Genomic DNA, 17,349 nt, shown 5'->3' with positions numbered 1-17,349 from the left:
CATTTCTGGGATTGTCAGGCTTTTTCCTCAAACCATTTCCATAGACTTTCTTCTAAAAACCTCCGAGTGAGTTTTTCATTCTTGGGTAGCATGCCATTGTGCATTTTTGACATGTGCGCATATTGCAGGGACAATATCTCGCGTAAAATCTGTCTGATTATTTGCTTTTATTATTAGTCAATAGTACATGTATATGTTGACTTTCTTGCAAATTTTGTTAAGGCTATTTTAGCTGAATTACTGAGCATGTTACTGCATGTGTATGCAATGTATTATGGGAGATAACTTCAAATTTTGCACTACTGAGCATGTTACTGCACATATATGCAATGCGTTATGGGAGACAACTTGAAATTTTGCACTACTGAGCATGTTACTGCACATATATGCAATGCATTATGGGAGACAACTTCAAATTTTGCACTACTGAGCATGTTACTGCACATATATGCAATGCATTATGGGAGATAACTTCAAATTTTGGACCACTGAGCATATTACTGCACATATATGCAATGCATTATGGGAAACAACTTCAAATTTTGCACTACTGAGCATGTTACTGCGCATATATGTATATGCAGTATTAAATAATAATAATAATCTTTTTTGCAATCACAAAAATTTGTCTTATATGAAATTACCGGGTAAAGCAAATACATTTATATTTACTGGTGATTGTAGATAAATTGTATCAATATTGTGATGTCAGCATTGTGTCTGTTTTCCTTATAAAAGTACTAGAGGGGGCTGTAGTACAGTCCAGAAAGGTATGTATGCGAGTAGCAAGTAGCAAAATGTGCCGTATGCGAGTGGTAAAAATGGCCTATGCGCTGGGTAAAATGTATTCTTTGCGAGTGGCAAAAAAGGCCTATGTGAGGGGTCAAATGTGTTCTTTGCGAGTGGCAAAAAAGGCCTATGTGAGGGGTCAAATGTGTTCTTTGCGAGTGGCAAAAAAAGCCTATGTGAGGGGTCAAATGTGTTCTTTGCTAGTGGCAAAAAAGGCCTATGTGAGGGGTCAAATGTGTTCTTTGAGAGTGGCAAAAATGGCCTATGTGAGGGGTCAAATGTGTTCTTTGCGAGTGGCAAAAAAAGCCTATACGAGGGGTCAAATGTGTTCTTTGCTAGTGGCAAAAAAGGCCTATACGAGGGGTCAAATGTGTTCTTTGCTAGTGGCAAAAAAGGCCTATGTGAGGGGTCAAATGTGTTCTTTGCTAGTGGCAAAAAAGGCCTATGTGAGGGGTAAAAAAATTGTTCTTTGAGAGTGGCAAAAAAGGCCTATGTGAGGGGTCAAATGTGTTCTTTGAGAGTGGCAAAAAAGGCCTATGTGAGGGGTCAAAAAATTGTTCTTTGAGAGTGGCAAAAAAGGCCTATGTGAGGGGTCAAATGTGTTCTTTGCGAGTGGCAAAAAAAGCCTATGTGAGGGGTCAAATGTGTTCTTTGCTAGTGGCAAAAAAGGCCTATGTGAGGGGTCAAATGTGTTCTTTGAGAGTGGCAAAAATGGCCTATGTGAGGGGTCAAATGTGTTCTTTGCGAGTGGCAAAAAAAGCCTATGTGAGGGGTCAAATGTGTTCTTTGCTAGTGGCAAAAAAGGCCTATGTGAGGGGTCAAATGTGTTCTTTGCTAGTGGCAAAAAAGGCCTATGTGAGGGGTCAAATGTGTTCTTTGAGAGTGGCAAAAAAGGCCTATGTGAGGGGTCAAATGTGTTCTTTGAGAGTGGCAAAAATGGCCTATGTGAGGTGTCAAATGTGTTCTTTGCGAGTGGCAAAAAAAGCCTATGTGAGGGGTCAAATGTGTTCTTTGCTAGTGGCAAAAAAGGCCTATGTGAGGGGTCAAATGCGTTCTTTGCGAGTGGCAAAAAAGGCCTATGTGAGGGGTCAAATGTGTTCTTTGAGAGTGGCAAAAAAGGCCTATGTGAGGGGTCAAAAAATTGTTCTTTGAGAGTGGCAAAAAAGGCCTATGTGAGGGGTCAAATGTGTTCTTTGAGAGTGGCAAAAAAGGCCTATGTGAGGGGTCAAAAAATTGTTCTTTGAGAGTGGCAAAAAAGGCCTATGTGAGGGGTCAAATGTGTTCTTTGCGAGTGGCAAAAAAGGCCTATGTGAGGGGTCAAATGTGTTCTTTGCGAGTGGCAAAAACATTCTACAAATTCATGCAGGATAACAGGATAATCTAGCTATTAAATTGTTAATTTGCACTTGCACTGCACTGTATTGTAAATTGTAACTATTATTTCAGTGAATGGTGAGAAAAGTTAATCATGTTCAAAGGTCAATTTTCTCCCATGATGCAGTGTTTCTGCAAAGTACTGGTGTGCTGCCAGGAGATGTTATAGTATCAGTTTGTTTTGTCATTTTAGACATGGCTGTCTGCTATAGACGAAAGCCAAGGACTTTGTGTTATCTTGATACATAGCACAACTTTGGTCATGGCTGTATGCTACTCAAGCATGCATTGTAGTCTTAAATTTACCCACACATGACTGATCAATTGGAAAAAGTGTGTGTGTACACAGTTAAACTGAACAATTCACAACATAGACACTTCCCAGGGATTAGCCTAAGGCATGCCGATTACTGTAAAACACTTTATTTTAGCTGGATTTAATTTTCACTGAAAAGGCTTTGTGGAAATTTTGTATGGAATTTATTTTCACTGATTTTTGAAGAGTTGAATGTAATTTGTATACATTGGCTGATGAAATTCAGTCAAATTTGGCATTGAATAGTGTTCAAAATTTCTGGTTGCTAGTTAATGCAGTGTTCAGTTTAGACAGGTTCCTGGTCGCAGTGTTCAGTTTAGGCAGGTTTCTGGTCGCAGTGTTCAGTTTAGACAGGTTTCTGGTAGCAGTGTTCTATTTAGACAGGCTTCTGGTCTCAGTGTTCAGTTTAGACAGGTTTCTGGTAGCAGTGTTCTATTTAGACAGGTTTCTGGTAGCAGTGTTCTATTTAGACAGGTTTCTGGTAGCAGTGTTCTATTTAGACAGGTTTCTGGTAGCAGTGTTCTGTTTAGACAGGTTTCTGGTAGCAGTGTTCTATTTAGACAGGTTTCTGGTAGCAGTGTTCTATTTAGACAGGCTTCTGGTCTCAGTGTTCAGTTTAGACAGGTTTCTGGTAGCAGTGTTCTATTTAGACAGGTTTCTGGTAGCAGTGTTCTATTTAGACAGGCTTCTGGTCTCAGTGTTCAGTTTAGACAGGTTTCTGGTCGCAGTGTTCAGTTTAGACAGGTTTCCGAAAAGTTAAGATCTCTAGTTTATGACAAATGACATTGTTGGTTCAACACACTGGTATGACTTGTAGAGTCTGGTGGTGAAAAGTTAAGATCTCTAGTTTATGACAAATGACATTATTGGTTCAACACGCTGGTATGACTTGTAGAGTCTGGCGGTGAAAAGTTAAGATCTCTAGTTTATGACAAATGACATTGTTGGTTCAACACACTGGTATGACTTGTAGAGTCTGGTGGTGAAAAGTTAAGATCTCTAGTTTATGACAAATGACATTATTGGTTCAACACGCTGGTATGACTTGTAGAGTCTGGCGGTGAAAAGTTAAGATCTCTAGTTTATGACAAATGACATTGTTGGTTCAACACACTGGTATGACTTGTAGAGTCTGGTGGTGAAAAGTTAAGATCTCTAGTTTATGACAAATGACATTATTGGTTCAACACGCTGGTATGACTTGTAGAGTCTGGCGGTGAAAAGTTAAGATCTCTAGTTTATGACAAATGACATTGTTGGTTCAACACACTGGTATGACTTGTAGAGTCTGGTGGTGAAAAGTTAAGATCTCTAGTTTATGACAAATGACATTATTGGTTCAACACGCTGGTATGACTTGTAGAGTCTGGCGGTGAAAAGTTAAGATCTCTAGTTTATGACAAATGACATTGTTGGTTCAACACACTGGTATGACTTGTAGAGTCTGGTGGTGAAAAGTTAAGATCTCTAGTTTATGACAAATGACATTGTTGGTTCAACACACTGGTATGACTTGTAGAGTCTGGTGGTGAAAAGTTAAGATCTCTAGTTTATGACAAATGACATTGTTGGTTCAACACACTGGTATGACTTGTAGAGTCTGGTGGTGAAAAGTTAAGATCTCTAGTTTATGACAAATGACATTGTTGGTTCAACACACTGGTATGACTTGTAGAGTCTGGCGATGACAAGTTAAGATCTCTAGTTTATGACAAATGACATTGTTGGTTCAACACACTGGTATGACTTGTAGAGTCTGGTGGTGAAAAGTTAAGATCTCTAGTTTATGACAAATGACATTGTTGGTTCAACACACTGGTATGACTTGTAGAGTCTGGCGGTGGAAAGTTAAGATCTCTAGTTTATGTCAAATGACATTATTGGTTCAACACGCTGGTATGACTTGTAGAGTCTGGCGATGAAAAGTTAAGATCTCTTAGTTTATGACAAATGACATTGTTGGTTCAACACGCTGGTATGACGGTTGTAAAGAATACCAAATGTAAGACATACCATAGTTTGCATAGCTTCACAGTATTCAAGGATAACATGACATCTCTGCTATACTGTCTAGGCAATCCCATTCATATGTATACAATTTATATAAATACTTTTAAACAGTTGTTGTTAAGCTGCCTCATACCTTCGGATAACAAAGGCTTTGTGGTTGTTTACAATTTGTGACTGCTTTGTCTAGTGGTACAATATTTACTCTATACTGTAGAATACTTTATTTTCGCTGGAATTAATTTTTGCTGAAAAGGCCTTTTGGGCATTTTGCATGGAATTTATTTTCACTGATTTTTGATGAGTTTAATGTGAAATATAGGAAAAAAATTATATTCGCTGGATTTTATTTTCACAGAATCATTCCTTCAGCAAAAAAAGCGAAAAAAAATTCCAAGTGAAAATAAAGTATTCTACAGTATTTGACAGTGTTGTATTTGAGAGCATTCATGTTCGAATGAAGGCCAAGACTCAAAAGTCACCATGATTTCCTGACCCCAATGGAGTTTGCACTGCTTCAAAATTGCACAACATTCCAGATATTTTCCTGACTTCTAAAATTGGTGAAATATTGTTATATAACTAACTCAGCTAGAGTAATAATAATAGTACTGTAAAATCTGTATTAGAGGCCACAACTTCTATTAAAATGGTACAATGCAACAGAAGGGATGCAGCTTCTATTAGAACATCTACACATACGAGAAATGATGAATTTTTTGTTCTTATTTAAAAAGAATGGGTGCGACTTCTATTAGGGATGCGGCTTCTGATACAGATTTTACGGTACTGTAAAATACTTCATTTTTTGCTTGGAATTAATTTTTTCTATTTTCGCTGAAGGAGTGATTCAGTGAAAATAAAATCCAGCGAATATACTATTTTTCCTATATTTTACATTCATCTTGCCAAAAATCAGTGAAAATAAATTCCATACAAAACACCCAAAAAGTTTTTTAAGCAAAAATTTATTCCAGCTAAAATAAAGTATTTTACAATAACTTGTCAGATCACTATTAATTGGTATATTTTATATTAACTATTGAGTGTAGTTCTTTCAACTAGGTTGTTGATAGTGCATTAACAACAATGTTCGTTATGGTTATAACGCTTTTACCATATTTTCCTATGGCAGAGGTATTACGCCATACCTCAGATTGTTCTATAGAATTATTCTAAATATAGTGATTTACATGTATACATACACATATTTCAAAATATGTCACTGTAACCATAGACTTTAGAAAACAGGTCTATGCTGTAACATACAAAAGAATGCCATTCCATGAGACAATACATGTAGCTCAATAATTTTGTACAACAAAACAATAAACATTGTCATGCGATTTATGATCACCTTTCTCAAAAATTATAAGTCAGTTTCTAATGCTATACTATTTATGATACTGTAGTCCTGTGCTCTGTCCCCCGGATAAGATTCCCAGGTTCAAAGGTCATGACCTATAAATACAGTAATCTGTCATTGGTATATGATGTATAGTTTCTGTCCCATTGATCTCTAATGAGGTGTGTTTGTACAGTCATAAATTAATTGTAAGTAAAAGAAACCTATACTCCTTGTCTTGGAGACTGTCAGTGGGTGTGACTGACTGACTAATGACTACATCCTGTGGGGTATGGAATTTACTGTGCCATGTAACCTGAATAGTTTTGTAGGGGGTTCTGAGTCAAAATGGAATCCTTAATATCAAATTGAGTCAGATTCAGTGTGCCCTGTAACCTGAATAGTTTTGTAGCGATTCTGAAGCAAAATGGAATCCTTAATATCAACTTAGGTCAGATTCAGTGTGCCCTGTAACCTGAATAGTTTTGTAGGGATTCTGAAGCAAAATGGAATCCTTAATATCAACTTAGGTCAGATTCAGTGTGCCCTGTAACCTGAATAGTTTTGTAGGGATTCTGAAGCAAAATGGAATCCTTAATATCAACTTAGGTCAGATTCAGTGTGCCCTCTAACCTGAATAGTTTTGTAGGGATTCTGAGTCAAAATAGAATCCTTAATATCAAATTGGGTCAGATTCAGTGTGCCCTCTAACCTGAATAGTTTTGTAGGGATTCTGAAGCAAAATGGAATCCTTAATATCAAATTGGGTCAGATTCAGTGTGCCCTGTAACCTGAATAGTTTTGTAGGGATTCTGAAGCAAAATGGAATCCTTAATATCAACTTAGGTCAGATTCAGTGTGCCCTCTAACCTGAATAGTTTTGTAGGGATTCTGAAGCAAAATGGAATCCTTAATATCAAATTGGGTCAGATTCAGTGTGCCCTCTAACCTGAATAGTTTTGTAGGGATTCTGAAGCAAAATGGAATCCTTAATATCAAATTGGGTCAGATTCAGTGTGCCCTGTAACCTGAATAGTTTTGTAGGATTCTGAAGCAAAATGGAATCCTTAATATTAAATTGGGTCAGATTCAGTGTGCCCTCTAACCTGAATAGTTTTGTAGGGATTCTGAAGCAAAATGGAATCCTTAATATCAAATTGGGTCAGATTCAGTGTGCCCTCTAACCTGAATAGTTTTGTTGGGGGTTCTGAGTCAAAATGGAATTCTTAATATTAAATTGGGTCAGATTCAGTGTGCTCTCTAACCTGAATAGTTTTGTAGGGATTCTTGGTAAAAATAGAGTTCTTAAAAACAACTTGGTTCAGATTCAGTATGCCCTCTAACAGGACTGAGTTTGTAGGGATTCTAGGTCAAAATAGAGTTCTTAAAAACAACTTGAATCAGATTCAGTGTGCCCTCTGACAGGACTGATTTTGTTGGGATTCTTAGTCAAAATGAAATCTTTAATATCTAATTGGGTCAGTCTCAATGTGCCCTCTAACAAGACTGATTTTGTGGAGGATTCAAAATCAAATTCTTAAAATAAAGTTGATTCAGTTTGATTGTTGGGAAGAGAGGTCTTCAAGAAAAATATGTACCAGTACCGTAATGTTTACTGCTACAAAATGTCTTGAATATTCATTGCTTCGCAAAATTCACAAAATATAAAGTGATAGAGTTTACAGCATACCCCATAGTCATAGTGCACATTGGAGTATTGTGTTTACAAACAAACAATGTAATTGACACCTGTGATATGCATGGTTTGGGTATACTATTGAACACAATGACTGGCACTCATAGCTACAAAAACTGACAATGTTTTGCCTAACAGCTTAAAATATAACTTTATTAGCTCTGCTGTTGACTTTGTCGAGCGAAGCTTATCATATGAGTGATAGTCCGTCGTCGTCTGTGTTAATGTGAAAATAGAGCATTTTACACTATATATTGATTTGGTTGTTCAGGATGTTGAGTTTGTGCTGTTTTCTCGATTTTAGCTATTTTCATCGGTGTTCCACAGCAGCTCGCGTCGAGCCCATAGAAATACATGGTACAGTAATGCGCATCTATGACGTAGCTCCGTCCAAAGAATACTTGCCAGAATCTGTTCTAATGTTGGTTGTTTTAGTAGCATTTTGGGTTAACCTTTTCAACCCGTAGTCAAAGTGAATGGGAAAACAGCGTCAGCAGTGGGTGTTAATTAATGCCTTCATTGGTTTTACTAAAATGGATATAATTCTGGATCAAAATTTAGGAAAAAATATGTTTTTTTGTGCGTGTGAAAAGTGACAAATACATGTAATTTGACTGCATTCTGCCTGGAATACAAAATGTCTCAAGTCCTCAGCACAACCTAACCAATTCCTGTGGAAATGCCAGTTACGCAGTAGATATGTCCGATCTATTTTCTAAATCACACGATTTTGCGATCTTTGTGTTAACATACTTCCCCCACAAATTTGTGCTTGACCTACCTACAAAAAGACCTTGCATCTGACCTCAGTAGAAAATACTTAGATCTGGACATGCCTCTGAAAGTGAGATAGTAGGATTATTGGAAGGGGAATAAAACAAAAAAAGGGGGTTGCCAAAAAGGGCGCTCTGTAACATTTACTCACCTGACCTGATCTACCAAGGTGTAGTAGTAATGGCTGATTCAACAAATTTTTGCAGCTTTCATAAGAGCTAGCATGGTGGGTGACAAATGGTTAAAGCGGGGAGTCGTCACCTACGCATGCGTCAGATGGCCATAGCATGTCATTGTTTACAAACAAGCATCTACCCATGAGCCTTTGCGTTTTTAGCATGTGTTATCGTCGCTTGGGACTCAATTCCTGCACGTGCTCAGTGACGGCCCTCTCGCTTTAAAGACTACAGCATTTTTTGATATTACAAACTGTTTTTTCTTGTATTGTTCTTACAGACTGGTAGAATTGAAGTGAATATGCCAAAAGTTACTGGTCACCGTGGTAACGTTCTTGACATTAAATGGAATCCATTTGACGATAATGTTATTGCGTCCTGTTCTGATGATACAACAGTAAGTATATAGAGGGCGCTGTTTGCAGTAACTCCAAGCGTAACTTAACATTTAGCCATCTTCAAGCTGAGCTGAACCATGCAGAGTAGTCTGTCTAAATATGTCTTATATCAGGAACACTGGTAATTATTACAGACAATAAGTTGAAATTACTTATAACAATGATGCTTTTAAAAACTAATGCCTGCTAATAGCCAGTCGAAAGTTAAGTTACGCTTGGAGTGTACTGGACTGAAATACACAAAGGTACTGAATTTATATATATTTTATGGTTTGAAAAAACATGTCTTGAATGCATTAAAGTACGTCCCTATCTGAAAAGTGTTGAAATTAATGGTTTTGTTCTCGATCAGCTTGGCTAATTTTTTGTTGCTTATGATATGGCATCCAGACTTATTTTCAGCAATCACTGGGATTGCCCTTTGGAAATAGCCTAGAAGCTAAAACTGACTCTCTTGAACACCTTTTCATCACCAGATTTTCTTGTCCAAATTTTTCTGCACTTTTTTTCTTATATTCTTCAATATTTCTGGAAATGAACCCCAATATTTGGTGCCAACAGATATAATTTGAGTCAATTTTTTTTTACTTTTTGGCTACTTTTGTTCCAAAAGTGCAGACTGGTGGTGAAAATGTTAATGTAAGCGATTAGGGAAGCTATGCTATGCTTTTAAAATTAGTTCAAATTGATATAAATTGAGAGAATGTTAATAAGTTCTACTGGACTTGGTTTGGGTGAGTGATATTTCAAATTTTGCTCAATGGCATGGGATGAAAAAATATTGTTAAAACATTACAAAGAACTGAAATTTAGTTTTCAGTATGATTGTAGTTTTCCCATATGTACTATGAGAAGTACTCTACTATAATGCATTGCATATGTATACAGTAACATGTTCAATAGTGTTAAAATTGAATTTGGCTTGACCTCGCTTGAGCGAATGTTACAGTGATACCATGGAACGGGTTTATAGTTCCATGGTGATACCTTGAAAGAAACGTACATTCCATACATGCTTACCATTGTCTCTGTTCACCGTACCCTGTGTTATCTCATTACATTGGTATTCAAGACTGATCCATCTCGGTGTGCACCAATTAGAATGTTCTCATTTTCAACCTATGACTTGAATACAGTTTCATTTGACAAAACCTTTCCGAGTAGGCATTGGGACAATACCATATGACATGCATGCTGGTGAATGTTCATTTTATCCTGTGTTATACTGTAACATTACATTGGTATTCAAGACTGATCCATCTCGGTGTGCATCAATTAGAATGTTATCATCTTTAACCTATGGCTTACAATTTAAATACAGTTTCATTTGACACAAAACCTTCAGACAATATTACATAGCCTGCATACCTGTACTTTCCATTATCTTTGTTCATACTACTTTTTGTTCTAACATCACCTGTACATTGGTATTTGAGACCAATTCATCGCAGTGTCAACAATTAGAATGTTCCCATCTTTAAGGTTGATCATAGAGTTCTGTGCATCTTGGTAAGAAATGGATAGAGGGAATGGATGAATGAATTCTTAATTAATATCCGAAAGCAGGGTTCCTGGCTGGATCTTTAAGAAGTCATAAAATGTCTAAATTTTATTTTTTACGAATTTCAAAACTGCAATAATGGCATGCAATCTGCTGACTTCAGGCCTGAGTTTGACTTTTCTGAGCTTTAAACGTCTTTTTCTAAAACATAAATATGATCCAGAAATAAGAGTTTAAAAAAGTCTTGAAAAATTTTATATTTTATACACTGTAGGAACCCTGAAGATCAAAGTTGTATATAGTTTGAATTAAAGGAATTTTGTAATATTCTTATACAAATTGAAAATTATATTCAATATTGTAAAATACTTTATTTTCGTTGGAATTAATTTTCGCTGAAGAAATGATTCAGTGAAAATAAAATATACCTTTTTCTCTTTACTTTACATTCAACTCGTCAACAATCCCCAAAACACCCAAAAAGTCTTTTCAGAGAAAATTAATTTCAGCTAAAATAAAGTATCCTACAGTACTTTATTTCCTTGCCTGTAATGGCAAGGTATGGGAGACAAAATGTCAGTTGTCAGGTTCATCACTAATGATTTTCTTATATTATTTACAGATAAAAGTTTGGTATATTCCAGATGGCGGTTTATTTGAGAATATAACGCAATGTCTCGTAAACTTACGAGGACATCAACGCCGTATTGGATTTATTGAATGGCATCCGACTGCAAATAACATACTGGCTAGTGCTGGATATGATTACAAGGTAAGACATTATAGATGAGTACATGTATAAAAGACTTAACATTTTCATCACCAGTTCCCTCTTTTCATCACAAATTCACAAGAATACACTGTTACTGAGGATATCCTGAGTCCTAGAGGGCACTATCACTAATTTAAGAGCCCTAGCCTGTCCCCGATTATTTTTGATTTCAAGAGTGCTGTCCCTGATGATTTCTGATCCCCAGGGGGCTGTTGTCACTGTTGATTTTCTGATCCCCAGGGAGCTGTTGTCACTGTTGATTTTCTGACCCCCAGGGGGCTGTTGTCACTGTTGATTTTCTGACCCCCAGGGGGCTGTTGTCACTGTTGATTTTCTGATTTCCAGGGGGCCATTGTCACTGTTGATTTTCTGATCCCCAGGGGCCTGTTGTCACTGTTGATTTTCTGATCCCCAGGGGGCTGTTGTCACTGTTGATTTTCTGATCCCCAGGGGGCTGTTGTCACTGTTGATTTTCTGATCTCCAGGGGGCTGTTGTCACTGTTGATTTTCTGATCTCCAGGGGGCTGTTGTCACCGTTGATTTTCTGATCTCCAGGGGGCTGTTGTCACTGTTGATTTTCTGATCCCCAGGGGGCTGTTGTCACTGTTGATTTTCTGATCTCCAGGGGGCTGTTGTCACTGTTGATTTTCTGATCTCCAGGGGGCTGTTGTCACTGTTGATTTTCTGATCTCCAGGGGGCTGTTGTCACTGTTGATTTTCTGATCTCCAGGGGGCTGTTGTCACTGTTGATTTTCTGATCTCCAGGGGGCTGTTGTCACTGTTGATTTTCTGATCTCCAGGGGGCTGTTGTCACTGTTGATTTTCTGATCCCCAGGGGGCTGTTGTCACTGTTGATTTTCTGATCTCCAGGGGGCTGTTGTCACTGTTGATTTTCTGATCTCCAGGGGGCTGTTGTCACTGTTGATTTTCTGATCCCCAGGGGGCTGTTATCACTGTTGATTTTCTGATCCCCAGGGGGCTGTAGTCACTGTTGATTTTCTGATCCCCAGGGGGCTGTTGTCACTTGATTTTCTGATCCCCAGGGGGCTGCTGTCACTGTTGATTTTCTGATCCCCAGGGGGCTGTTGTCACTGTTGATTTTCTGATCTCCAGGGGGCTGTTGTCACTGTTGATTTTCTGATCCCCAGGGGGCTGTTGTTACTGTTGATTTTCTGATCCCCAGGGGGCTGTTGTCACTGTTGATTTTCTGATCCCCAAGGGGGCTGTTGTCACTGTTGATTTTCTGATCCCCAGGGGGCTGTTGTCACTGTTGATTTTCTGATCCCCAGGGGGCTGTTGTCACTGTTGATTTTCTGATTCCCAGGGGGGCTGTTGTCACTGTTGATTTTCTGATCCCCAGGGGGCTGTTGTCACTGTTGATTTTCTGATCCCCAGGGGGCTGTTGTCACTGTTGATTTTCTGATCCCCAGGGGGCTGTTGTCACTGTTGATTTTCTGATCCCCAGGGGGCTGTTGTCACTGTTGATTTTCTGATCCCCAGGGGGCTGTTGTCACTGTTGATTTTCTGATCCCCAGGGGGCTGTTGTCACTGTTGATTTTCTGATCTCCAGGGGGCTGTTGTCACTGTTGATTTTCTGATCCCCAGGGGGCTGTTGTCACTCTTGATTTTCTGATCCCCAGGGGGCTGTTGTCACTCTTGATTTTCTGATCTCCAGGGGGCTGTTGTCACTGTTGATTTTCTGATCCCCAGGGGGCTGTTGTCACTCTTGATTTTCTGATCCCCAGGGGGCTGTTGTCACTGTTGATTTTCCGATCCCCAGGGGGCTGTTGTCACTGTTGATTTTCCGATCCCCAGGGGGCTGTTGTCACTGTTGATTTTCTGATCCCCAGGGGGCTGTTGTCACTGTTGATTTTCGGATCCCCAGGGGACTGTTGTCACTGATGATTTCTGATCTTCACGTGGGCACTGTTACTGATTTCTGATCCAGAGAGGGCGCTTTCACTGATGATTTCTGATCCCCAAGAGGAGGCTGTCATTAATCATTTTTGATCGCCAGGGGGCGCTGTCACTGCTGTTTACTTAACTCTAGAGGGCTCTGTCACTGCTTATTTCTTGCCCCTAGAGGGTGCTGTCATTGATGTCTTTTTTTTATCAGTGTCATATTGTATTTTACAGGCAATTATATGGAATGTGGAAACAGGAGAAGCCGTCACATATATCCAATGTCATACAGACACTATATACAACCTATCATTTAACAGAGATGGCAGTCTGCTCGCTACAACATGCAAAGATAAGAAATTACGACTTATTGATCCGAGAACAGGAGAACTGCTGAGTGAAACTCCAGGTCACCAGGGGACAAAGTCATCCAAAGTGACGTTTCTAGGGGATACCGATCGCCTAGCAACATGTGGGTTTTCCAGAATGTGTGAAAGGCAGTTCGGCGTATGGGATGTTGTGAGTATTTTTATTTTATTTTTCTTTTCACGATTTTATTTTTCAAACATAGTCCACCTGCATCATGAAAACAGTGGCATTAGATATTGTATTTGCTTTGTCCTTGTTATTGCTTTGATGCTATATATAAAGGTACCTTTGGTAGACCTCTCTCAGATTTGTTCATTTCGTGATGATATCTTCAATTCTCTAATTTTAATGAATATTTTTGTCATTTTCGGTAAAAAGTGACATTTTCGAATTCTTGTTGAAAACAGCAAGTCCGATTGCTTTGATACTATACATATTGTTCATTTTCTATTGATATCTTCAGTTCTTAATTGAAATGTGCATTGCTAACAGCGGAGCTATCTCAGCCGACAGGCTGCTTGTTTAGTTTTACAAGACAACTATGGATTCATTCTGCGAGATTAATATTTTCTTTATCACTGTTTCATTATTTTGGTAGATGTGTGTATGTTGGATTGGAAAAAAACAGTGATTTAAAAAAAAAAAAATTATCGAAAAAAATGATATAAAAATATGGTGTTTAAAACAATAGTTATTGAACAAGTAATTGTCAATGAAACTTAAGCAGAACTACCTAATGTTTTAAGGGATGACTCATTTGAAATCTGGGGGGAGCTGAAGAAAATTGATATATTTTGCTTTTTATGAAGGCATGAATTTGTTTTATAAAAAATATTTATAAATATTTTATAATATTCAAATGATGGCTGAAACAGCTAGACCAATCAAAGGAATGCATGGCAGTAAATCCGCTTGAGAAAATGTGAGAAGGAAACCCGCAAAAACTTGTGGGAATTGACATTACCAAAGTGTGCATCTTAATATCAATGTGCATTGTTGAATATTTATTATTTCTGATTTGTAGCGTGATCTATCTAAACCACTGCGAATGGAAAATATAGACTCTGGGTCTGGGACTTTATTACCGTATTATGACCAAGATACTAAAGTTGTATTCATTGCTGGAAAGGTAAATATCAATTTAATTATTCTTCCTCATTGTGAAACCGTAGTCATGGTGATTAGGCAAAACTAGGTCACATGTCATGAAAGAAAAACATACAGCTGTGCTGATTGGTCAGAACAAGGTCCATACAGCTGTGCTGATGATAGTATTTAGCATGTTAAGCTGGCTTGGTGAGGTCACTGAGCTCCTTGGTGAGGTCACTGAGCTCCTTGGCGAGGTCACTGAGCTCCTTGGTGAGGTCAATGAGCTCCTTGGTGAGGTCATTGTGCAAAAAATGAGATTTCAAAAAAAATGCTGAAGTTTGGTTTAAATATTTTTTACTTTACTTTACATATTTACTTTTGGTTACCAGGGTGATGGCAATATACGTTACTACGAGATTGTACCAGAAGCACCGTACTTTCATTATCTATCAGAATACAAGTCTTCGTCACCCCAAAGAGGACTTGGCGTGATGCCAAAAAGAGGTTTAGACGTATCAAGATGCGAGATAATGAGGTTTTATAAACTGCATTCTGTGGCTGGCATAGTGGAACCAGTTGCTATGATTGTTCCCAGGAAGGTGAGTACTATAACGTTATTACGAGAATACCTCAAAGTATGCAAAGTACTGTACAACTGGAGTATCGACTGACGTGCAGCGAAGAACGATGTGTAGCGTACTGTTTGAGTATATAAATATATAAACGAATACACACCAAACACAGTGCTTGATTGAACATCACAGAAAGGTTTCATAACTAGATTTGTAGTATTGGCCTATTTGTCAAAATAATGCACAATTTTCTTTTTTTCCTCTATATTTCAGTCTGACATGTTCCAAGATGACTTGTATCCAGATACAGTTGCACCGGAACCTGCCTTGACGGCAAAAGAGTGGATATCTGGAATCAATCGGGAACCATTAATGATGTCATTGAGAGAAAATAATAATATATTTACGCCGCCGAGATACCATCAAGGTGTCGTGAATAGAAATGGAATTGATCACAATGTTGGTAACAATGAAATTGATGGTAACCTTGACAACTTTAAACCGATTGTAGATGCCGGATACTATCAGAGCGGGTCAAAGAAATCGCCACAACAACAGTCGCAACCAGCACCAGCACCACCACAACTTGTTTACCAATCACCCCCGCAAAAATCTGAAGCCGATTCGGGTTATTATCGATCGACACGGTCACGGGAAGAGGAGGAATTGAATGAAGCTCCACAAAATCGTAAAAAGAAACAAGAATGGAAACCTGTGACACTTAATCTAGAGAAACATGAGAATGAAGTACCGGCCTACCAACGTGGTCATAGACAGCAGGAAGACGTGAAACAGAAATCTCCCGAACGTGAAAAGGTGAAAATATTTGAGCATGTAACAGAACATTTAAAAGTCGAGACTCAACAAACGCCTCAACAAACAATTGAAGAACAGAAACCAAAGGCACATGTTGAGCGTTTTAAAACGAGACCCACGCGTGACCATGTGCAAGAACACACCGAAACCAAAAGCAAACCACAGGAAAGGAAGCACCATAAAACATCCCCAAAGCAAAAAAAACCGCGTGAATCACCAGAACGTTTTCGGCGACGTACTAAGGAACTTGTCGAAGACGAAGACAAAGACAAAGAAGACATATTTTTCACTCCACCTGAAAATCCGGATAAAGTAATAAGTGTTCATGAGCGAAAACGTTCGTTTGAACCATCAAAACCCCGAGAAGAAAGAACTGACGAGTTTCGACGGCGAACGAAGAGTGAGGATATATCAAGGTCGGAAGTGCATCAAGTTCATTCGGCTGATGGCCGTAAAGTGGAAGTGTTAGAAGGATCGTCTAGACCGACTGTTATTATCGTTAGTCAGAAAGAGGATGTAACAAATATTGAGTCTGAATCGGTACCAGAATCAGCAACCCAAGTTACCACGGCAATACCCGATGAAGATGAAGGTGAAGAGTACGGATCTGGATCGTTTGTGTCTCGTACAAGATCATCATTGATTTCTAAGTTCACAGGTCAAAGTTCAAATTCGACTACTTCGCCACCTTCTGTTCGGAAGATAGAGTCTGATGTTATGAACATGGACCAGGTGAGTCTTGAGAAAATTGAGTTTAACCTTTTCCCAACCAGTTCCCTCTTTTCATCACAAATTCACAAAATAGTCCAGTTTATAGTCTGTACTTTCCTTCAGAAGATTGGGATGAAAAACACATTTTTTGAGTAGAAATAGAAAATTTACGTAATTTTTGTCTGTTGAATTCAAAAATAAGGTTCATTTACAAAAATATTGAATATAAGAAAAAAAATGCAGATCCAATTAAGTGCTCAGAATAAACCTGATTTATTTTTTCATATTTTTTAAAACTTTGACCAAAATCTACAGCAAACTATGACTGTCTGGTTCAAAATTAACTACTAGTACATGTATGAAATTTAAAAAAAATACACAACAATAATTTTGTTGGCAAAAATGATTTGTGTTTCAAGGGGTTGAAGATCATAAATAAAATGTTCACTGCTACCAAATTATGGGATTTCTATGGGAAATTCACAAAAAAGGTATCTTAGAATATCAACTGTAAAATACTTTATTTTAGCTGGAATTAATTTTCGCTGATTTTTGACGAGTTGAATGTAAAATATGAAAAAAAAGGTATAATTGCTGATTTTGGTTTTCACTGAATCATTCTTTCAGAGAAAATAGCGAAAATTAATTCTAGGTATCTGATTTACATGTATTAGTCACTATTTGAACGAAAACAGAGACTTGAATATTCTTTGTGCGTGCCTGCAACTATGTCTTACATTTA

General features: G+C 38.1%; 1 protein-coding gene across 3 annotated transcripts in view; it reads left to right on the top strand.

Moving 5' to 3' along the window:
• Positions 1 to 17,349, top strand: part of LOC102801507 (coronin-1B-like) — a 74,926-nt gene that overhangs the window by 51,793 nt on the left and 5,784 nt on the right. For 2 of the 3 annotated variants that reach the window (XM_085494557.1, XM_085494555.1), the window contains exons 3-8: positions 8,758 to 8,874; positions 10,999 to 11,148; positions 13,285 to 13,569; positions 14,444 to 14,548; positions 14,898 to 15,107; positions 15,354 to 16,824. In XM_085494557.1, the coding sequence (XP_085350683.1) occupies positions 8,758 to 8,874; positions 10,999 to 11,148; positions 13,285 to 13,569; positions 14,444 to 14,548; positions 14,898 to 15,107; positions 15,354 to 16,763 (2,277 nt within the window). In that variant the 3' untranslated portion in view covers positions 16,764 to 16,824. Of the gene's footprint in view, positions 1 to 8,757; positions 8,875 to 10,998; positions 11,149 to 13,284; positions 13,570 to 14,443; positions 14,549 to 14,897; positions 15,108 to 15,353; positions 16,825 to 17,349 lie in introns of those variants that run through there. The other variant, XM_085494556.1, reaches the window with a different exon arrangement.

This window comes from Saccoglossus kowalevskii, chromosome 20, assembly GCF_978046115.1.
Source record: "Saccoglossus kowalevskii chromosome 20, keSacKowa6.1, whole genome shotgun sequence".
Taxonomy (NCBI): domain Eukaryota; kingdom Metazoa; phylum Hemichordata; class Enteropneusta; family Harrimaniidae; genus Saccoglossus; species Saccoglossus kowalevskii.
This window is presented reverse-complemented; position numbering and strand designations above follow the sequence as displayed.